We start from the raw sequence: 24,255 nt of genomic DNA, 5'->3' as shown, positions 1-24,255 counted from the left end.
AGGCCGCATATGACAGCATCTACAGGGACGTGCTGTATAGAGCCATGTCTAGTTCTGGCATCCCTGCCAAACTCGTCCGTTTGTGCAAGATGACCATTAAGAATTCTCTATCGATGCGGAAAATTTTTTGAATCGATATTCAACGGTGTTTCCCTTTGATTAAATATGCGTTTTTCTATTTTCCGGACAGAAATTAATTTTCCTGAACAGCTGATACTTTTACGTTTAAAAGTGAAACGAATCGTTACACTGATTTTTGTTCCAATTTCACAAAGTTTTAATGATAGATTTCTGAAAGTAAACATTTGTCGGTGGATTTCAATCAGGCATTTTTTTTAATGACAGACATTTTTAATGAGTGCTATAAACGACCTGTCAAAAAAATCCAATGTTTGTTTTCAATGATGAAAACCAATGGTAGCTATAACTGGCACCAAAGTGTATTCATTATGAAATAACGAACCAAAGTGATCATAAATCAAGTGACAGCTGTCAAAAAATAACTCCAAAAAAAAGTATTGCATGATTAAAAATCACGAGACTAAAAAGCACCCGCAAAATTAATTTAATATTAACAATTTTTCACTTTCAGATTTATAGGTGCGCCATTATAATTACAAACAAATATAGGAGCTGTTAGACGGGCCGTGGATTCTGAAAAAAGGAAGTGTCATCGTACAAAATTGTAGACAAGCGACTCCACATAACCCCAAAACAAAAATGTACACTTATCCCATTTTACTCGTTACAATCGGTCAACTTTATCATGGCATTTCACGACGGCCGTTAGTTAATTGATTTCCAAAGGTGTTGTGTCATAAACGTAACGTGTTGTTTCATAAACGCAACATGTTTTTCTATTTGTTCTTTTACTCATTTTGAGATTTTTTTTACTTTTGGAAATGTTCAAGGTTTTGAGTTTTCTTTTTTTACACCAATAACTTGGACCTTTTCGGTGTAAGCAATTTTGAAAACTATGCGTGTCACGGTTACAGTGTGAGCGTTCATTTTATGTTAGTTGCAGACAAATTATTCTGGCGTTGAATAAAGAAGGGCGATGATTTTAACCAGATAATTTTAAGTTGACTATCGAAAAAAACAACTCCACACCTCAGACTATATTTTACTAGTTCAAGTTCATGTGCCTAATTCATAATCAAAATGAAATATTTATTTATGCTAACGTACGTATATCTACGTAGGTACGTAAAGCACGAGAGACATGCCAAATTTATTCCCAAATAAATTTCAAATTGTTTTTGTGACGGATATTTCAAGTGAAAGAATTTAAAAAAGAAAAAAATAATAATACATTAAAATTTGCAATGATTCATGTGGAAAACAAAAATAAATGTTTGTGTTTTTGGGTTTTTTTTCGTTTTGTGGACTTTTACGAGTAAAATGTGGGTGAATGCAGAATCAAATGTCACTGTCACAGTCACAGCACGGTGTGTACGTAACTTAAGAACAGGAAGATAAATGACATTTGAAATTTGTCGACTTTGACTTGTTTGGCTCCATCACCAAACAATTACTTGGGTTTTAGGGATGTTTTTGAACTCATACACAAACGTCACAATGTTCGGTTCAATAAACGAACGGAGGTCAACAAACTTCAATTGAAAGTTTTGTGAATGAGAAATTTATTAAAATAATCAAAAAACAATTTGAAGTTTAATTTGGAATCTGAATTTAAATATTTTAGTTTTAAATAGATTTTTTATATTGTTTAAATTATTTGGGAAAAAAAATATTAGTTTGAAGTTAGGGGTTTTGGGGGCCAGAAGAATAGAGAAGATTTTATATCAGCATTTTATTTGTGCTGAGTATTTTGTGGTAGAGAAAGTTTAACATTTTGGATTTCATTTTGATTAACTCGACATTTGGGAAACTGACACTTGAAACAGTCACTTTTTGACTTTTGATAAGTTTCATTGGGTGCGTTCAATCTCAGACAGATAGGGTATCCGGGTACCTTTTTGTTATTGTTTTGCGAGTAAAAGAAAAACGGATGAGATGTCAAAAAAAGAATCGAAAGGTATCCAAGAATTTCTGGGTTATGTATAGGTATCTAACAGAACAGCTGAATAACATGGTTGAATTTCAAGAAACTTGAAAATTGATTTCAGTTTTTTGTATTTGGTGGTAAAAAAAAGATACAACATATTAGTTGAAGTTGCATTTGAGGGTATTCTGTACATAATAAACGATGAAGAAGCTATTTGCCTCCGAATTTCAGAAAGTAATTATGATCTATTTTGACTTCGAGGCTTAAATGTTTCTCTGCTTTTTGTGAACAGCTGAAAGTTATTTTTATTTTTTGACAGCTATCTCAATACAGCTATGCAACTCGTTCAACAAGGTATCTAAAAATCCGACTATCCAAGATACAATATACAACACGAGATTGAACGCAGCCATTTGGGAAACTGTCACTTTTGAAGCTGTAATTTTTTTTTTTTGACATTTGACCAACGTCACTATTAGTAACAATGGAGTAATTTACGCTTGAAATTGTTGCCGAGATGGCAAAATTAACGGCTTTTCCAATCCTTTATAATTCAAGATCCAAAAGTATGGAACTCGTAGAGTTATAGAGAAATAGATTATGGGAAATTTCATGGTACTACCCTTAGCCGCGGAAGCCATCTTTTTAAATTGTTAATGGCATACTTCTTAGAAATAGAATGAACCCTTATTATTTATCTTAAAAAATACTCATTTTTTGAACTTAAAAATGGAACATATGTGTATAAAATATGAAATTAAAAACTGTTATTATCACCGGATTTTAGAATTTTTGATATTCATAAACTTGAAAAAGAGTCAATCAATAAGTCAGCCTACTTTTCAGTCAAAAGTCAATAAGTCAGTCAGTTAGACAGTCATTTAGCCTGTCAGTCAAACAGTCAATCAGTCGGTTAGTTAGCCAGTCAGTTAGTCAGTCAGTTAGGCAGTCGGTTGATTTAAGATTTTTGGTATTGATAAACTTGAAAAAAAGAGAGAAGAGAATCAATAAGTCAGCCTGTTTTACAGTCAAAAGTCAATAAGTCAGTCAGTTAGACAGTCATTTAGTCAGTCAGTTATTCAGTCAGTTAGGCAGTCAGTTGATTTAAGATTTTTGATATTGATAAACTTGAAAAAAAGAGAGAAGAGAATCAATAAGTCAGCCTACTTTTCAGTCAAAAGTCAATAAGTCAGTCAGTTAGACAGTCATTTAGCCTGTCAGTCAACATTCAATCAGTAGGTTAGTTAGTCAGTCAGTTAGTTAGGCAGTCAGTTGATTTAAGATTTTTGATATTGATAAACTTGAAAAAGAAGAGTCAATCAATAAGTCAGCCTGCTTTTCAGTCAAAAGTCAATAAGTCAGTCAGTTAGACAGTCATTTATCCTGTCAGCCAAACAGTCAATCAGTCGGTTAGTTAGCCAGTCAGTTAGTCAGTCAGTTAGGCAGTCGGTTGATTTAAGATTTTTGATATTGATAAACTTGAAAAAAAGAGAGAAGAGAATCAATAAGTCAGCCTGCTTTACAGTCAAAAGTCAATAAGTCAGTCAGTTAGACAGTCATTTAGTCAGTCAGTTAGTCAGTCAGTTGATTTAAGATTTTTGATATTGATAAACTTGAAAAAGAAGAGTCAATCAATAAGTCAGCCTGCTTTTCAGTCAAAAGTCAATAAGTCAGCCATTTAGACAGTCATTTAGTCTGTCAGCCAAACAGTCAATCAGTCGGTTAGTTAGTCAGTGAGTTAGGCAGTCAGTTGACTTAAGATTTTTGATATTGATAAACTTGAAAAAGAGAAGCCAATTAATTAGTCAGCCTGCTTTTCAGTCAAAAGTCAAGAAGTCAGTAGTTAGACAGTCATTTAGTCAGTCAGTTATTCAGTCAGTTAGTCAGTCAGTAAGTCACTCAGTTAGTCAGTCATTTAGTCAGTCAGTCAGTCAGTTAGTCAGTCAGTTAGGCAGTCAGTTGACTTAAGATTTTTGATATTGATAAACTTGAAAAAGAAGAGTCAATCAATAAGTCAAAATGATTTTCAGTCGAAAGTCAATAATTAAGTTAGCTAGACAGTCATTTAGTCTGTCAGTCAGGTAGTCAGTCACTTAGTCAATCATTTAGTCAGTCACTTAGTCAGTCAGTGAGTTTGTCAGTAAGTTTGTCGGTCAGTTTGTCAGCCACTCAGTCAATCAGTTAGTCAGTTTATCTGTAATAAAGTAAGTTACTCAGTGCACTAGTGATCCTGTTCATCAGTCAATTTGTCATTCAGATAATCAGTCAGTTAGTCAGTCAATTAGTCAGTCAATCACTGAGTTAGTCAGCCAATCAGTAAGTTAGTTTAACAGCCAGTTAGTCATTAAGTTAGTCAGCCAGTAAAACAGTAAGTTACTCAGTGAACTAGTGACTCTGTTTATCATTCAATTCGTCATTCAGATAATCAGTCAGTTATTCAGTCAGTCAGTTAGTATGTCAGTTAGTTAATCAGTCAGCTAGTAGTCAGTTAGTCAGTCAGTTAGTCAGTCAGTTAGTCAGTCAATCAGTGAGTTAGTTAGTCAGTCAGTCAGTCAGTCAGTTAGTCAGTCAGTTAGTCAGTCTGTTAGTCAGTACGTTAGTCAGTACGTTAGTCAGTCAGTTAGTCAGTCAGTTATTCAGTCAGATAGTTTGTCAGTCAGTTTCTCAGTCAATCAGTCATTTTCTCAATCAATTAAACATTCAATTAGTCAGTCAGTTAGCCTTCTTTACCAAAACTCAATGTAAAGCATTTCTACCACTTTTGTACGTATACAATGGAGTGACCCAACCTTTATTTTTGTTTGTCTAGAAATTATAACCAATTTTGAATAAAATATCTGATGACTTAGCTTTTCTGATGTCAGCTTTAAGAACTTCGACTTATGCATTTGCCTGATTTAATAGATTATCATATAACTCATGTTGTTAATGCTAAATAGATAATCAACAAGTTCGTGTAATAAATTCGTGACTTTAATTTTCTCAACCAGTGGAAACCTAATCGAAATGACTTAATTTGATTATCCAATAATCATAATGGCTCTTTCATCTACAATAATTCAAATCCTCACTTGAATACAGTAATTATAATTTTCTTTCTATAAATGTAGGTAGGTACCTATGTCAAACTTCTTAAACTCATATACAACAAGTACTTAATCAAAGTCTCCAAAAGAAAAGAAAATAAAAGCAAAAAGTCTGCAATTTTAATTTGCATTAATTACTTTTGCCAACCCAGGTCCCAGTTCCCATCTCCAAGGCCCAAATCTTTAATGTTTCCTTTTCCATGTTTATTAATGTCTGGCCCATAAGTTAATTGAGAAAACATACAAAAGTTTAATTACACCCCGAGTTGAACTGAGACTGAGACTGCAGAATGTTGAATGTCGAATACTGGGCTGATGGATTTTCTGTCCTCCTTTGACCTCGACAACAAACAATATATGTATTTATTATTGCCGGCACCGGCATAACTTGAACAAAGTTTTATTTGTACTTAACTTTTTATATGATTTCCTTTTTAGTGCTCATTTTTTATTCCTGGTCCCTCCCTACTTTTCACGATAGGTGCTTATGACTTTGTTTTCTTCTTATTTTCCTGATGTCTCGGGGACCGTTAATAGTTGAACCATTGTTCTTCAGTCTAGCCTAGCAGTCTCGGTCTCGGTTCTCAGTATGATATCCTAAACTCTGTAAAACTGTAAAGGCAGCACTTGAGTGCACATTAGACCCTTTGTTATAAACGAGATGACATTTCAACACCTTCATTCATCCTCTCTCTATCTGTCTCTCCTTCTCCCACTTAAATAATTGGCAACTATACTGAAACTGAAACTGACTGACAAGAGCACAACATGTAAGCGTGCAATATTATTTTCAATTTTTAAAGTTTAAAGCTTCTTCTATGCGAAGCGAACTAATTTCAATAGTTTCTTTTCCTTTTCTGATTCAAAGCATTCCTTTGTTGATTATATTTATTTGAATTTAAATTTTAAGGGTGCAACAGCACTATACGAACGCAGACGGAGAACGGACTCTACCGATATGAGGACGTTGGTCGGTGGTGGTGGCGCTGGTGTAGGAGCTGGTTGTGTGCATTGCGCCTTAAAGCTGTCACGACTGTCATGTGTCCATTACATGCACTATGTGTGGTAAATGTAAACCTTTCTCGTTTAGACGCAAACAACAACAAAGAAATGTCAGTGGTAGGGTGAAATTTATTGCTTCCATGGAGAGAAAAATGTAAATGTTTTTCTTTGTTTAGCTTTGGATCACACTTTGCGAAGACACACTCAAGAACAAGAAGAAGATTTGTATATGAAACAAAAAAGTGTATAATGGGTCATTGGTCTGGAATTTCCGTTTATTAGGGAGTAACAAACTTCGTCTTCTGTATTATATCTACTTACTATCTTTGGTCTACGGATATTGTACTCTCTATAATGTTATTGAGTACATATGTACAGAATGTGACATGTACGGAACATTAAACAGTTTGTCAGGATTAGGTTTCATTTTTAATGAATTTATGAAAGGGTGTATGGGCGGGAGATTAGAGATTCGAGTGTGGAGGGTTTTTGTTTTTGTGGAGTTTCAAAACAAAAGCCAATGAACTTTATGGGAATAAGTGCTATAAAGATTTTATGAAGGACAGGACATTAGTTTTAGATGTGTTTACTAATTTTGTTTTTGGGTTTTTATTTTTGTTTTCAAGAAGGTACATACATATGTAGATACAACTTGTGGGATAGAATCTCTTTGTTTGTTCAAGAATCTTTTTGCAATGTAGCAAGTTTGGGACGAATAGGGATGGGATGGTGATGTGTGCTTTAGTGATGTAGAGATTAATTACCAGGGCTATATTTATGAGGTTTTATTTTATGCAATCAAATATAAATTTATAATAGTGTCCTACGTCTGCAGAAATTCTTTTTCGCATCTTAAGCGTCGTTAAGTCTCTTGAGTTTAAAAGTTTTTTATCGTCAAAAAGATACAACAAAATAAACTGTACAGTTCCGTCTTCGTGACGTTTTTCATGATCATAATTTGAAGATACTGGTTTATTTTATTTCTTTAAAAACAACCGTTATTACTTGTTTTGCAAGATTTGGAAAACCAGTATTTTCAAGTGGCTTAAACTCGTCATTGAGTACTCGGATTGAAAATCACCTTAACGGAGTTTTTATAGCTAATATAATTTCCTATAAAGTAGAAACTTAGCTTATTTTGACAACCTCACCGTTTAAGAGAAAAACGATAGAATCAAATAAACAGTATTTCCAAAGTTTAACTCTTTTTTAAGTAGTTATAATCAGTAACTATAGGATTTGAAAACCATCTTAACGGAGCTCTTATAGGGAACAAAATTTCCTATAAAATTAAGACTTAGCTTATTTTGACAACCTCAAAGAAAAAGGAAGCATCAAAGAAGCAATATTTTCAAGGTTTGGTTTTTTTTATGTGGCAATAACTTGTAACTAACCTTCACGAAATTTTTAAAGGAAACTTAATTTCCTATAAAATGAACACTTATTTGACAATCTCAGCGTTTAAGACAGAAAAACTGTCATTTATTATTTTTGGTCGTTTCGAATCATACAAACAAATTGTTTTTGTTACATCACACTTTTTAAGTAAAGTTCTTCTGATAAGGGTTTTACTTTTTAAGTTCCAAACTCTAAACATTGGTTCTTTAACATGCTACAAAAGCTCAGAACAAAGTGAAACTTCCGCTTCTTTTGCCATTTTTAATAATTTCCCTCATTTTACAAGCTTGAAATGTGTTCTTGTCGGCGCTCAGTGTTTACACACAGCGCTCAGTCTTTTCTGTCAAGTTTGTTGATCGCGCTCTGAACACTCATAAACCGTCATCTGAACAAAAAAATAAGTATTACGTCCTTGAGGCTCTGAACACACTAAACAGAAAAGGAAACACAATTTTCAGTTTGACAGTTCAGGTTCTATTCATATCCAAAAAAGAAAAAGGCCTTAAATTTTGTAATGGATGGCATATAACAAAAAATCTACTAGGTATTTTTATCAAACAAAAATAATGTAATTCAAAAGCCAAGCTTGATATTTGAACTGTACATTTATAGTTCGATTTTTAATATCAATTACCGCTTAAAAATTATGGCTGAAACACAAACACACTTCAGCTTCGTCTGCGTTACGATGGGTCTGCTTCGAGGTTGCTTTGAATGACATTTATATAATGGCACTTCTGTCATTAGCAGCTGTTATTTTTTTCTCAAAAGTTTGTTTTGATTTTTCGTGCAGTAATGAATTTTGAAATCGAAAAGAATTAAATTTATCGCAGAAGTAGCTTACACAGCCTTTAATAATCAATAATCAAAGGGAATCTTTCCAAAAGTAAATGTATTTTGATTTTTGACGTTTTTTAACAGCTGTTGATCTGTCAGACAAAGCAAATGTTCAGCAAATTTGAACTAGAGCTTCCGTTTAGAGTCACATTACGTAACATTACGTTCTTTTCCTTACGATTGTCAAACGAAACGTGAGGTCAAAGTTTTACTGTGATAGCATGCATTGAATTCCTATGGCTGAATACGTAAACGTCAGGCGAAGCCGAAGCTGAAGCGCGTTTGTGTTTCAGCCATTATGGAGATGACAGATGAAGCCACACGATTTATCAATGGACTTTTGACACACTATTTCTTGAACCAAAATAAATAACTGCATTAAACATTCACTTGGAATAAATTTGCAGATTGGTCTTTTTTCTACACTTTTGGAGATATGTATCAAGCTTTAATTGTAATTAAATTAAAAACCCATAAAAACATCCAAGTCAAGATAATGTACCTGTTCCTTTAACGTTTCTGTATTTAAATACATGTTCCATATTATTTGCACCGCAGTCATTCCGTTGAGCTTTAAATAAACTGCCACTTAATTTTGCAATTATCTTGAGGTCACAATTTATGTATTTAAAAACTAAGCCATTACAACATAAACATAAAAATTAGTGTCAATGAGTATAAACCATACAAACTGTAATAATAATAATACTCAATCAACTAGTTTAAAGACTCAATGATTGTTATCACCAGCTTAGGCGAAAACAAATAAAAAAACATATCATGGTTTAAGCATTCTTTTTATCCATCATGTGTGCGCCGCCTAAGCATTTTGACATTGCGTCACATGAACACGATGCTAAATACATATCACAGGAGCACGCTTTGACAAAATGATATGTGTCATTGAAACTTAAAATTAAGAAGAAGTTATAGTGTCAATTTTCGTATAATATTCAAGTGTGTTAAAAAGAATGTCAAAATGACAGCTCAGATACAAACAGAAGCAGTAAACTTAGTTTTACTTAAAGACATTTTGAGGAATTTTAGAAAATTTTTGACACACACACATAGTAGCTGGGTGCGGAAAGCTAATCCTGCGAACTTACACATTCCTTTTCCTCATGTAACTTAGCTTAAACTATTCTTCTATAGGTATATTGTGGATGTGGATGATGTTGAAAAATTCGCAAGGATGTTACTCAATGCATTGTCTCTGACATTTTCTCATGTTGCAAATGTCAATGCGTCTGAATTTGCATAAGATGTGCAGTACGTAACGTATAGTCGTATCGTAGGTACATATTATATTCACTTAACTTTGCATACGGAAAAGTTCTCTGGCTTTGTGACAAGCAGGCTTACCATACTGGGCTATTTTTTGGGAAGTGGGCTACCTGTTTCAAAAATTCACGATAACAATGTTATAATGACAGCTCAAGCAAAATTGGGCTATAAATAGCCCAAATTTATTTTTAGGCAACTTTGATGTTCACGCAAATAAATCATATTGTCAAATGAAAATACGGTCGTACGTAACGTAATGAACAATTTGTGATTATGGTTAAAGTTTTTACAATTTTTTTTTATGGATATTGGGCTACTTTGAGCTACTTTTCCGTATTTGATTTTGCGCTACACATATGTATGTTTAAATTTGTCTCTTTAACTAGTCTAAAGCATGGCAACCCTGGTTGAAAGCACAATTTTTAGTTGTTGTGCAAATACGTATATGAACATTAATGCAATGTAATGTGTATCGTGTATTGTGTTTATACGATATGCCCCACATAAACGATTATAACTTATGCACTAGTTAACTCATCTTGGATACACTAACCAACAATTTATTATTATTTTGTTATTGTTATACTCGTAGTATTTTTTTTGTTAGGTATAAATCTATACATAGTTTAGAAGACTTTGACTTTATAGCTTACCTGAGCGCATCTGCATAACGAAACAACGTCTAAGTATGAAAAAATGCGAAGTAGGATTTCCTTTGGCAGTTGCTTTATAGGTTCATCATCCGATTCAGGTGAACTGAGGAATGTTTGCTGAAAAACAAAGATAAACAAACAATGAAAATTTATAAGACAAGACAACAAAAAAAAAAAAACAGATTATGTATGAAACTTATAAATAATAGATATAAAAATGTTTAATTTATAAAGAATATATGTTAACCATATGAGAAGGAAGTCTACGCATTATTTGAATAAATAAAGTTTAATTTGCAGTCTGAATTTATTAATACATCTGTAGTCGAATGAATAACAGGAGGATACAATATTCAGTTGGATTACACCACTACACTTTTTCTTTTGTTTCTGTCAAATAATGTGTCATAACAGATGACATTCCTTTGCAATTTATTTTAAATAACATTTTGATGATGGTGTTTACTTTGGACCATTTTGACATTTCATCATAATCTACTTGTATTTCTGCTGATCATTTATAACTTGTGTTAAACCATCAAGTGGTAGTGAGATGAAATGATAAAATGTCAAAATAATATACAATTTAACACACTTCATCCGCCATTTTGAAAGAAATTTGTCGAGATGTTTCTTTTGTTTTATCGAAATGTTTTTACTGTTGGATTGCAATTATTTAAATCTCCTCTTCAACATCTCTAGTGGTAGGAAGATAAAACAATTAAACGTCAAAAATGGACTTACTATATCTGCCATTTAAATTTTTTCGAGATCGATCAATCGCTGCATTTTATTTACTGCCCCATAAATGTTTTTATTATCATTGGAATTAAGATAATCCTCACCTTTGAACAAATTTTTTCGAGACGTTTCTTTTGTTTAGTTTTAATTACTGTCTAAGGATGCCGGACGACCCGCTACACACGGGATTGTCCCGAAAAGCCCGCAAGTGTCGTGCGACAACGTTTTGTCCCAACGAGAAGATAAATGTCCCGGAAAAACCGCAAAAATACCCTTAATTTTTCTTTTTCAATACTTTTCTTTTTTATTTTAAATGCGTGCAACATGACCTTTAATTTTTCATAAAGTCGAACCTTTTCTCATTCAGTTCACTGAACGCAACTATTGTTCGATATTTGAGAGTCGAACGCAACTATTGTTCGATTTTCGAGAGTCGAAATTCTTAGTGAGAGAGACAGCGAATATTATTATTATAATATTGCAAGACAAATTGTCAAAGAAATTGATGCATTTATGAGAACGCTATCGAATATTTAGATAATAAATTTGATTTTAGTTATAATATAAAATGTTTATCAGGGTTAAATTTTAAAAACAAACCCAATTTTGATAATTACTTTTAAATTGTTGACTGCTTTAAAATGAAAAATAAAGACGTTGGTTTGCTTTTTCAGGAATTCGTAAGTCTCGAACATGATAATGATGTTAATAGTATTGAAAAATCCGTCCATACATGGGTAAACTTTTTTAAGAAAAACAAGACCCCAAGTTTTGAAAAAAATGTATGATTTTGTTTTTTCATTTCAATGAAAAATTCTTGGCGGGAAGAAAGAAATAAAATATTAATGTCTGTGTTAGAAGCAGAGCTTATGATACAGCAAAATTTCGATGTCTTGTAAAGAATTTAAAGAATTCTGTTTAACGAAATGCGGCTTAAACTAAATAATTTCTAAAATTACATCAGCCTAAAATTATGTTTAAATTGTTTATTTGTTATATTTTATAGTTTGAAGTAAATGTATCCCTATTACTGTCTCAAACTACATCTATAATTTTTTCCTTATCAAGGGCGTTCCCAGCTAAAACTATTAAATGTCAAAATGACAGAAAACTGAACTCACTAGACCCATCATTTTGAAATTCATTTTTTGAGGTCTTTCCATTTCTGGACTGTTTATAGTTTTGATTGTATGCACTTTTTCACCTTTAAATTGCGTGTTTACATTTAATATGAAGAAATGTTTCGTAGATAAACTTGAAAAAGTTGTATTAAAACGCACTTCAATTCAGAATTCACCAAAAGCAAACAAAGAATTAAGAAATGCAATCAATGAACGCATCTATTTTGAAATAATTCTGACAGTGGTTGCTTTCAGATAACATGTACAAAGATCCAGAGGGCACCACTGCTGATGATTTAACAAAATGTTATGCAAGAAAAGAAATCTCTAGGTATCCTAAAAATGTTGGTAAAAAAATGACAGAAGAACTAACTACTAAACAGCTGAAGAATTTCCTTGTTTTATGTTGTTGTTTAGGATTTGTGTATGCTTTAATAAATAACACTAATAATTAGTATTGTATTAACACCACATTTATTATGTGCATATGAAATAATTTGCCAATAATAAACTGTTTAAGGCACATGAGCGAGACCAATAACCAACGAATGAACGAATATTCGTCAATTTTGACATTTCTTTCACATGAAAGTTTTTAATTCGCCGCGAATGAAGTTTGACAAGGAGCCACAGCAAAACACCATTCACCACCGAAACCAAAACAAGAATGATTTTTTAGGTTAAGTACGCGCGATTATTTTATTCTTTGCGAGTGTGGATAATGTGGAACGCGAATAAAGTTTGACAGTTCGTATCAACTACAATTTTGTTCACGACAAATGAATTTGTTTTCTTAAATGTATGCATTATAAATCAAATAGAAACTATATTGCTATCGTTTAGTTAAGAATTTGTGTAGAAATATGTCTTCAAACGTACAAAACTCACATTTTGTAATTCATTCGTCGTTCGTTGATCGTGCTCATATGAATATTGCTTAAGAGTCAGAATTAAAAAAAAAAATATTTTATCTTAATGTCAGCTATTACGTTAATGTTACGTACCCAATCCAATTCTAAACGCAATCGCAACCAATGTGTCAAACGGATGAACTTTTGGATAAACCACTGACAGTTTAAGGAATCTTTTTAGTATTCATATTGGCCCAAATTCTTTTGACATCTCATCACTTACCATAACTTTCATTTCAATTATGAACTGTCACAAATTATCTATAGGTGTATAGTACTTAATTTCACGTATTCAATTTTCAGATTAGATGAGCTATTAACCTCTTTGAAATGGAAAACCTCCCTCAAAGTAGTTAAATCATTATTTAATTTGTATATCCTCAAACTTAATTACATATCTCTTTTGAATCTTTCATTTTTCGTTTCTTCTTCTTCAATCAAATTTCCATTATTTACAGGAGGTTAATATCCCCTTTTATCAAAATCAAACAGACAAGATTCATTATTATTTAATAACTTATGTATATCTAAGCATACGTAAAAGTTTCAAGTAAAGTGCATGCAGGAACATTGTTGGGTATTATTGAAGTCGTCTATTCATTATGCAGTAATCGTGCACTCTAACTAAACACTCTGAGTAATTTATGTCTAGGTATGTACTCGTAGTCGTATCGTAGTTGGTAGGTACCTTTAGATGGGAGAACTTTAGGTGGAGTTTCCATTTTTATAAAAATAAAAAAAAAATAAACAGAAGTAAAGGATTTTTATCCACTTCCAAGGCAGGCATTCTAATCTACTCATGGGTTTTTCTTTTATTTTGTTCTCCGGAATATACTTTTTTTTCCACTACGAGTAGAAATTTATAGTGTTAGGTTATGGAGAAAAAGTATGGCATGACGGTTGGGTATACCTTTTCTATACTATATAATAAAATACCTCATCAGAGTGGAAAAACTAATTAGCCCTCAATTATCTACTAGAGCACGCACAGAATCACGCAAATAGAGTGTGAGACTTTTAAAGCCTACACCTGGACTTAAATTGTGCACTTAACTTCAAAGAGCATATTATTCTCGTTTGTTTTGTTCGTCGTCGACAGATGGAGATGGTGGAGGAAGAGAGAGAATAGTTACACAATAGAAAACTTGGCTGACATGGCTCTCTAGCTGATGGCAGCGCAGCGGTTGAGCGGTAGGCAGACCTCAATTATTTTATTATTGCGGGTACATGTGATCCGAGAACTAAACAGAGATCCGATGATGGTGGGTATATATTATGGAAGTAAAGTAAAGCACACCGGTATGGCATAAAACCAACGTTCTTATGAGGTGAACCTTGAACCCGTATTATTTTGCTTTAACATACATAAAAATACAAAAATAAATAACGTAGATTCGATTTCACGTGCTTCGGGTATACTTGGGTTATTGTCGATTGATAAATGAAAACTACGACGAAGACGACAACGACACGATGTCATCAAGGCTCTTGTGCAAGACAAGACGTATGTATATAAATTTCAACACTGCGGTTGAATCGGTTGGAAGCACTTAAACCGAATAGTATTTCTTTCAAGATTATCTTTGGCGCCCTTTGAACAACTTAGTAATTTCCGATTAAGTCGAAGGCAACAAATATCCGGAATTTCAAAAAAGTTATTTATTAAAATATATGGAACTACAATTTTAAAATGTAATAAGTGTAAACAAGGAATTATGCAATGCGTTCAATGGACGCATCTAATTTGAAACATTTCTAAAAATGGTCGCGTTCAGCAAAATATAGAAGAGAATCAGGATTGATTTGCGTTGTTATAGTTTTATTAAAAATCAAAGTTCATATGTATAATGAACTGACGTAAAAAACAAATTTTTAAGTACATTGCAAATGTTGAGATTTAATATTAAATGAAACATTTTTGAAAATGGCAGCGTTTAGCAAACTTTACAAGAGGATCGGGATTGGTCTGCGTTGTTATAGTTTCATAAAAAATCAAAGTTCATAAATATAAATAATTGATGTAAGAAATTCTGAAAATGGCCGAGTTCAGCAAAATATACAAGAGAACCAGGATTGGTTTGTGTTGTTATAATTCCCTACAAAATCAAAGTTCAAAAATACAAATGAATTGACGTAAAAAACAAATTTTTAAGTACATTACAAATTTTCGTATTTAATTTTCAATGAACGCATCTTATTTAAAACATTTCTAAAAATGGTTGGGTTCAGTAAAATATTCAAGAGAATCAGGATTGATTTGTGTTGTTATAATTGATGTAAAAAAAAATTTGTAAGTTCATTACAAATGTTGGTATTTAATTTTCAATGAACGCATCTAATTTGAAACATATCTGAAAATGGCCGAGTTCATCAAAATATACAAGAGACAGGATTGGTTTGTGTTTTTATAGTTTCATTAAAATCAAAGTTCATAAATATAATGAATTGATTAAGAAACAAATGTGTAAGTACATTACAAATGTTGGTATTTCATGTTCAATGAACGCATCTAATTTGAAACATTTCTAAAAATGGTCGCGTTCAGCAAAATATACAAGAGAATCAAGATTGGTTTGCGTTGTTATAGTTTCATGAAAAATCAAAGTTCATAAATATAATGAATTGATGTAAAAAGAACAAATTTTTATGTACATTAAAAATGTTGGTATTTAATATTATTTAATTAACGCTTCTAATTTGAAACATATCTGAAAATGGCCGAGTTCAGCAAAATATACAAGAGAATCAGGATTGATTTGTTTTGTTATAATTTCATGAAAAATCAAAGTTCATAAATATAATGAATTGATTTAAGACATTCTGAAAATGACTGAGTTCAGCAAAATATACAAGAGAACCAGGATTGGTTTGTGTTGTTATAATTTCATAAAAAATCAGAGTTCCTAAATATAATGAATTGGCGTAAAAAACTAACTTTTAAGTATATTACAAATGTTGGTATTTTATGTTCAATGAACGCATCTAATTTGAAACATCTCTGAAAATGGCCGCGTTCGACAAAATAAACACGAAAATCAGGATTAGTTTGTGTTGTTATAATTTCATAAAAAATCAGAGTTCCTAAATATAATAAATTGGCGTAAGGAACTAATTTGTAAGTACATTACAAATGTTGGTTTTAATGTTCAATGAACGCATCTTATTTGAAACATTTCTAAAAATGGCTGCGTTCAGCATCGCGAACGGCAATTATATTCAAGCCGATAACTGAATCCGAAAAATATGACTTGTGATTCGGATTTAGTTTTTAACATTTGTCAAAATTGACGTTTAGGCCAATCTACAAATCGGATTCTGTAATGTCATTTATTGTATTCATTTTTGAATATAAAATTTCTTAGTAGGAGAAGGAAATCAACAGAAATTTCTTTGAGTTGACAGCAACAGTATTCCGCAATATCATATAACCATGAAAATCTCTTAAATGCCTAGTGAGCAGCAGGAATTGGTCTTTTATTTTCAGAAAGTGTTTTAGGCCCAGTACATACTATGTACCTACGCATAACCCATTAAATTATCGTAAATTAAAAAGAGAATCATTCTTTTCAACAAATATAATTTTTTAAACCTAAAAGTTCGAGCAAAAATAATTCAGAATGCTTCGATAATTACAAATATTTTTTAAACCGAAATGTTCGTAATATTTTAAGTTTTTGAAACTATGATATTTTCTACACGACTCCCCAGTAAAAAAGTCTTATCCTTTCCTGTAGACAATTATATGTAAGCCCATAACTGAATCTAAAAAATATGGCTTGTGATTCAGAGTGATTTTTAACATCTGTTAAAATTGACGTTTAGGCCACTTTACAAATTGGATTCTGTAATTACTTTAAAAAAAATTGAATTTATCAATTTTAAATTGCTTTTAATGGCAGTCTTCTGTGAAATAATATAATGCATACGTAATCTTTCAAAAGACAATCATAATTCATTATGTCAAATATGCCAAAACGGACCTATGTGTCAAAATAGAAACCGAATCCAACCAAGTGTACCTAAATAAGCTAACCGAAGTTTATGTACAAAATTCAGAATGCTTCGATAGTAACAAATATTTTTGTAATCGAAATGTTCGTAATATTTTAAGTTTTTGTAATTATGACACCTCGTGATTGGCCCCAGTAAAAAAAGTCTTATCCTTTTCTATTGCCAATTTAATTCAAGCCCATAAATTAAAATGACCTGTGATTTAGAGAGATTTTTTGAGATTTGTCAAAAATGACGTTTATTCCACTCTGTAAATCAGATACTGTAATAAGTGTGTTTAATTATTTCAAACATTTTAATTGATCACTTTTAAATAGCTTTTAATGTTTAACAGTCTTCTGTGAAACACTACAATGCATACACAATCTGTCAATGGAAAACCATAATCACTATGTCAAAATGAACCTATCTGTCAAAATAAAAACCGAATGCAAAAAAGAGTACCTAATTTAGCTAACCGAAGTGTATGAAATATAGTATTTATCTAAGAATATATAATTTGAAAAACTAGGGGCGGTAAAGTGCCTATATAAGGTATGTACATATAAAGTTGCGTATATCCATAGTTATAAATTCAAACCCGAGAAATCGATTTGTAATTAGAGCTTCTGTCTTCCTTTAGCCATCATCACCATCGTCGTCAGGTATGTACGAGTTTGTAGATATATGGCAGCAGATAAAATCGATCTGTGCAAATTGCCCTATTTGTTAAACTTTATTTTATTATTTGTGGAACGATTGAGACGAGCCTTATTATACACATCAGCTGATGATGCTTTATAAACTTGTAGATAGGTATACTTATTATATTATTCCATATACAGTTATATTATAAACTTAAAGTGAAACAAATTAAATTGCATTCGTATATCAATCATTTTATTTGGATACATATACCATATTTACCATAGGTATGGTGTATGTGTGCTCTTATGAGGTGAATTTGAGATGTCAAATTGTTCACTTGACAGGAGGATGGACAAACGAATGAACGATTGATGACACAAAAAGTTAAGTGACAATTTGTTTATGGATACTTTTTTATACAATTTTGTGCTAACATCAAAGCTGCACACAAAAAAATTTAATTGAAAAGTATTTTTCGATAAACTTGATTGAAAAAATTTATGGAATTTTGGGGATAAACTCATAAATACTTAACTTTATCCATCCATCATAGACTTTTTACATTGTATGTAAAATATTATTGGATTTTGAAACCGATGTAGATCTTGACGAAATTACCTAAATCATTTTCACACAAAATAATAATAATCCACAATGTGTGAAAATAACTGTCAAAAATTGATCTATGATTTGCTTTCAAAATGTCTAGACGAGATGATGATAATAACATTTGAAAATATAGATTTGTTTAAATTTGACGTTGATGATGGATGCAAGGACGAAGAATTTCTTGTATGATGTGAAAATGACTTCTTAAATAAATAAAAAGAAAATACATTATTATTTAACCAATTTATTTAAGAAAACTCAAAAAGAAAAATTGAAGAAAAAAAGATTAAATTGCCAACGGGGCAAAATTGGTTGGGGATGTAGCTCAGTGGTAGAGCGCTCGCTTCGCATGTGAGAAGTCCCGGGTTCAAACCCCGGCATCTCCAATAAACACAAGAGGGTACTTTTTTTTAATTACGTTATTATTACACAATATTAGAATTACATTGGTAATAAATTTACTCAATTGCAATTATACCTACAAAATACTCTTCACTTAATATAATGATAAGATAAGTGTGGGAGAGGTTATGACATACTGCTGTTGAAAATCGAATCTTAAATATTCCAATACTTTGGTGTCACTTTTGAATTCGTAATAAATGACGTATTGAGATTTAAAAATTTAGACCAACAAAGTTAATATGGCCTTAACTGTCAAAACAAAGATGTGCACCGTAGATTGGGGTTTGACCTCTTTGACATTTTACTTGTGAACGCGCCTTTAAAACCAATGTTCAATCTGTCAATGGAAACACATTTATTTAAAAAAAAATGTTCATGTTCAAAGGACGACAGTTTTAAATCAATCAAAAATGAATACTAAAGAATTAAAGTGTACTTTTAAAGATTGTTGTGTTTCAAGATTGTTGTGTTTCTTTTTGACAGTTAGCAATTTTTTTGTTTATTTAAACGAGTTATCGATAAAAAAAAAGAAGAAATTAGGACAATGGCTGAAATTGTGTACCTTTTTTAATAATAAAATGAATATTTAATGAAAAATACAATAAAAAACATCTCGTTCTTTTTAAAAAAAAGACGCTTTCTTTCAAAACTGTATACTTCAAGCTGTTCGCCATTTGTGTGCTTTATTTACAATTGCAATGAGTTGTTGAAGAGTGTAACGTTCCCTTTTTAATTATAATATAGTTTCTAACTTGTCAAACGTCAAAAGACGAGAGTTTCAATAGTGACAGCTATCCAAATAGTGTGAATAGCCCACTACTGCAACTTCTTGTTGAAAAACTCAATATGTAATGTCAATTTATGGCATTTCATTTATAAAATTTATTTATTAAGTTTGATAAGAATAAAATCTTCAATTTTGTAAACCTTTGTATATGTATCCTCAACCCAAATGTAATTAGATCAAGTATAATGTTAAGTTGGTGAACAAAAAAAATACATTGTATTTCCAATGACAGTCAACAAAAAATGCCGATGACATTCCAAATAGCAATTTAATTAGTTTTTTGTTTTTGGTTTGGTTTGGTTTTGCGGTTAAAATCGATATACGATATCCCTACTGCTGTTAACAACCCTTGATTTATGTACAATTTGAATGCGAAAAAAAGAATAAAAGAAAAACCTAAGCGAAAGAACATGACTGCTTATTATGTTCTTTTTACGTTAATTAAAATCGCAGTGATTAAGTGGTTTAATTTTGACTTTTATAAATTACCTGTCTTGTTTTTCTTATACCAAAGTCATACTCATCATACAAGTAGATTAACTTTTTCTTCTGAATTCAAATTAGAGAAAAAAAGAAAAGTTTTTTGACTTTATAACTAATAACCATAGAAATTATTTTGAAATGTCACACCTCTCATACAGGCGAGTCTAGTTATTTCGACGTATACGATATTTTGACATTTGATGGCAGTTTAAAACAATGAAAATATGAAAATGACTAGGGTAAAACCAACGCCAGGACGAATTTGATCTTATAATCATTAAACTGTCACCAATAACTGACTATTTTATCATTGCACTCTTGACGACTCATTTTGACGTTTTATCATCAAACTTTTCTGTTTCACTCCCCCAACTCTATTTAAAGTAGTAGTCACATGAGCGCGACCAACGACCGACGAATGAATTACAAAATGTGAGTTTATATACGTTTGAAGACATATTTCCACACAAATTCTTAACAAAACGATAGCAATATAGTTTCTTTTTGATTTATAATGCATACTTTTACTTTTCAATATCATTTATTAATAAATTTAAGAAAACAAATGTATTCGTCGCGAAAAAAATTGTAGTTGATACGAACCGTCAAACTTTATTCGCGTTCCACATTTACCGCGTTTACAAGAAGAATTGAATCCGAATTGAATCAGGATTGAGCGCCTTATATACCTGGATCGGATCGAAATAGGATTACTCGATCCAATCCCACTGAAAGAGGTGAATCGAATCGAAAATTTGTTTGTAAACCTGAATCGGGGAATCGAGTTATTGGTGTGTGAGGTTTTGCTTGTGTGCGTGCTATAATTTTTTTCTCTCTTGTTTGTTCTAAGCAAAAAGACTCCATTTAAATGGAGTATTTTTCATTCTAAGCTGAATTTAATTTGGCGCTCGTCTTTGTGTTTAGAGCATTGTTCTAAAATTTTAAGTTTATTTAAAAGTAGCAGTACGCACACAAATAAAACCGAAGTGTCATTTCGATTCCATTTGAATTCGATTCCTCAATTCAGAGCCACCATATACCTGGATCGAAATCTCAATTCGATTCGATTCGATTCCTCGATCTCGTCTTGTAACCAGGGTAATTATCCACATTTGCAACGAATAAAATAATCGTGCGTACCTAACCTAAAAAAATCATTCTTTTTTGGTTGATTCGCGTCGAATTAAAAACTCTCATGGGAAAGAAATGTCAAAATCGACGAATATTCGTTCATTCGTTGGTCGTTGATCGTGCGCATGTGAATAGTGCTTAAGAGAAAAATGGGTGCGTTCAATCAATGATATTTAGGGTACCTGAATACTTTTTTGTTAGCGTTTTACATTTGAAGGAACAGAACAAAAAAAAATAAAAAACTTTTGAAGAATGTCTGGAATATGTCGCTATTAGACAAAAAGGCAAATTTTAGAACAACAATTTTAGAATTTGCAGGAAACTGAAATTTAATGTAAGTTTGTTTAACCCTAGAATGCACTTTAAAATTAAAAGTGTTCTATTTTTTAAAATCAAAGCAGTTATTTTTGAAGTGTGCCATGACTTTTGTTTATTTCGTTTCTACTTTAGATCTGATATCTGAAAGATGTTTAGTGCAATTTTTCCAGTCTAACTGAGGATATCATGTTCTCTGGGGAGTGCCGAAACCCCATATGTGTTTCGCTGATGTTGTTTTCGAAGCTTTAGTTAAAAATGCTAACATCGAGATCAGCAAATAGCGTCAAAAAAGGCTTCCACCAGCTGATTCTCTTCAACGTCTGCCCAACATCCAACTTCCGGAATCATGATCGACACAACCGAAGAAGAGATTCGTGCTGTGATTGGTTTACTCTATATTGCTGGAGTGCAAAAGCAAGGTCGAAGAAATACCAGGGAAATGTGGACGTTAAGAAAAATTAAATTGAAATACCACCATCCTCCTTACCCAACCGAAAAAAGGAAGTACTCTTCTCTCCTATTTGCTTTCAAGGACAAAATTACCTTGGTTTCCTTCACTCCGAAAAAAAGGCAAAGGAGTTTTACTGGTATCCTCGCTCCACAAAAGCAAAGAGGTTGATTAGGTGACAAGAAAGCCTGAGGTCATCAAGTTTTATAATCAACCAAAAGGTGGCGTTGACACGTTTGACCAGCTGGCTCATAATTACTCCGTTGCCAGAAAGACGCGTAGGTATTTTTATGGGATGCTCGACCAGGCGGGAATTATTAATGCAATGGTTCTCTATTCAATAGGAAGCATCTTTTTGCAAAATTTTGGTTTGTCTTTGGTAAAACCATATATGCAAAAGCGTATGCAACAAAGTATCCATCGAAAAAGTGCTTCGAGAATCCATGGAAGGCGATGCTCATAATTACGAGGATATTTTACTAAGGGAACCTCGAAGAAAGATTCCAAAGCAGGGAATGTCCTAGGACACGAGATAAAAAGTCCAAAACGACATACAGTACTTGCCAAAGGCACATTTGCCCCGAACACCAAGGCGAAGTATGCAATAGCTGTATTTAAATGTTGAAGAAACAGGACTAACAATATACCGGTAAGACTTATAAAACCAAAACTTTTTCTATATACATAATAATGTTCCTTATAATATGTCTTCTTTCAGGAACAAAAAAAAAATGAAACACTACACGGTTTTGACTGAACGGCAAAAAACCGGACAGCGACATTTTGTTAGAGGCGCGAAGAAGAGCATATACGCTGTCATGTTCTACGGTCACGGCAAAATGCCGGCGCAACGCCGTGTAGCAACTGTCTACTGCCACTACAGTATACGGCAGCCGGACGGCGCGATAAGCTTAGTGGGGTATGTGACGAAATGCATGTTTTCACATCATACGATTTTATTCGTGTGGCAGAGTTCGATCAGCCACTAAAAAAGTATACTAAGCCCGTCGTGTTTTACCGTATGGCTAAAACCGTATAATGTGTAATTAGCCATTGATCCGGTTTATACCGTTCGGTTCGTTCGTGTAGTGTGAAACGAGCCCAAGAGTTGAAGGAACGTTTAATATTTATAAATCGGAAAATATAGGAAAAATATTTTCAATCATTTTTTTCTACAAATCGGACATTTATCTTGTTGCAAGAATACCTTAAGTGTAAACACGCCCTCTCTAAATTTTTTATTTCATTTGCTGGCCATTTTTATCAAACTTATGAGCTGAATTGGTACTGTTTGTAAAAAGCTACAGAAACTAAAAGTGCTGTAATGAAACTAACTAACTAAAAAAAATGACATTTCTTTGACAGATTAACAATTTTGCTTTGAAAAACTGAATGCATACAAAAGCAAAAATGTCGATAAGGAAGTTTCAAAATATCAAATGTTCGATAACACTAATGGCAACCATAAGCAGATTTTGTGAAAACAAAAATATTTTGACAACAGCGAAATTCTGCGTCAAAAAATTAAGATCATTCAAAGCTAAAATAAAATTCATGAGAAAATTAGGTACTCATACCATACCGTCTGTGTCCTAAATTTAATGTTACAACTCTGAATCTGCGAACAATGCAATTAGTTTCAAATTATAATTGGAATTTAATTTTGAATTTATAAATTATATCAAACCTATTATAAACTCCAATTAGACAAAATTGCACTATTTCCCTTAACCACATTGATACCGCCTAAGCCTACATCGTACATCGTATTAATAACTATAAAATATCTCATCACCAAAACCACAACGTGTTTCGAATCATTTCATTTTTGTTGTATTTCTTTTTTATTTATTTAACCAAAAGCAATTTGAATGCATTTTTTGTTTACAATTTGATATCACCGTGACATTTTCTGTAAACATTATTTAGTTCCTAACCGATGAAAGAAAAAAGGAATAAAATAGAAATAAAATAAATAACAATCTTGTTGACTTTAACAAGAGGAGTCACATTTCCTATAATTTTCCGGTTAATACTTGCTCAGCATTATTTAAAAACGCAGAATTATAAAATAAAAACATTTGAATTATTCTCATAAGGGGACTAGAAAAAAAATAACAAAAAAAAGTGATAATTATAAATAAATACAAAGTATAAAGATAATCACGTTGCTATAATATTATAGAAGAGTTGTAAAGTGTAAATTCAAAGGAGTATACAGATTTCATATTGTCCGTATGTTATAGGTACCGTTGTTGGTTGAGTTCTCCTTTTTTTCTTTAAAATTTCAACAAACAAAGGAGAACAAAGAAATAATCACCAGACAGAGGCATCACATTGAATAAAAATTGAGGGTGGATATAGCAAATGGCAGACATCTTTCCAACAGGAAATG

At 32.0% G+C, this 24,255-nt stretch overlaps 1 protein-coding gene and 1 non-coding gene across 2 annotated transcripts in view; one reads left to right on the top strand and one right to left on the bottom strand.

Annotated features, from left to right (window-relative positions):
* LOC129948956 (F-box/LRR-repeat protein 20) overlaps nt 1–24,255 on the bottom strand; it is a 91,238-nt gene that overhangs the window by 32,031 nt on the left and 34,952 nt on the right. Inside the window, exon 3 of the mRNA XM_056060116.1 lies at nt 10,269–10,385. Coding sequence (XP_055916091.1) covers nt 10,269–10,385 — 117 coding nt within the window. The remainder of the gene's footprint in view (nt 1–10,268; nt 10,386–24,255) is intronic.
* On the top strand, nt 18,603–18,674 carry Trnaa-cgc (transfer RNA alanine (anticodon CGC)). Its single transcript has one exon. It is a non-coding gene; the product is annotated as a tRNA-Ala (tRNA).

This window comes from Eupeodes corollae, chromosome 3, assembly GCF_945859685.1.
Source record: "Eupeodes corollae chromosome 3, idEupCoro1.1, whole genome shotgun sequence".
NCBI classification, from domain to species: Eukaryota; Metazoa; Arthropoda; class Insecta; order Diptera; family Syrphidae; genus Eupeodes; species Eupeodes corollae.
Note: the sequence above shows the minus strand (reverse complement) of the source record. Positions and strands in the feature narration are given on the sequence as shown.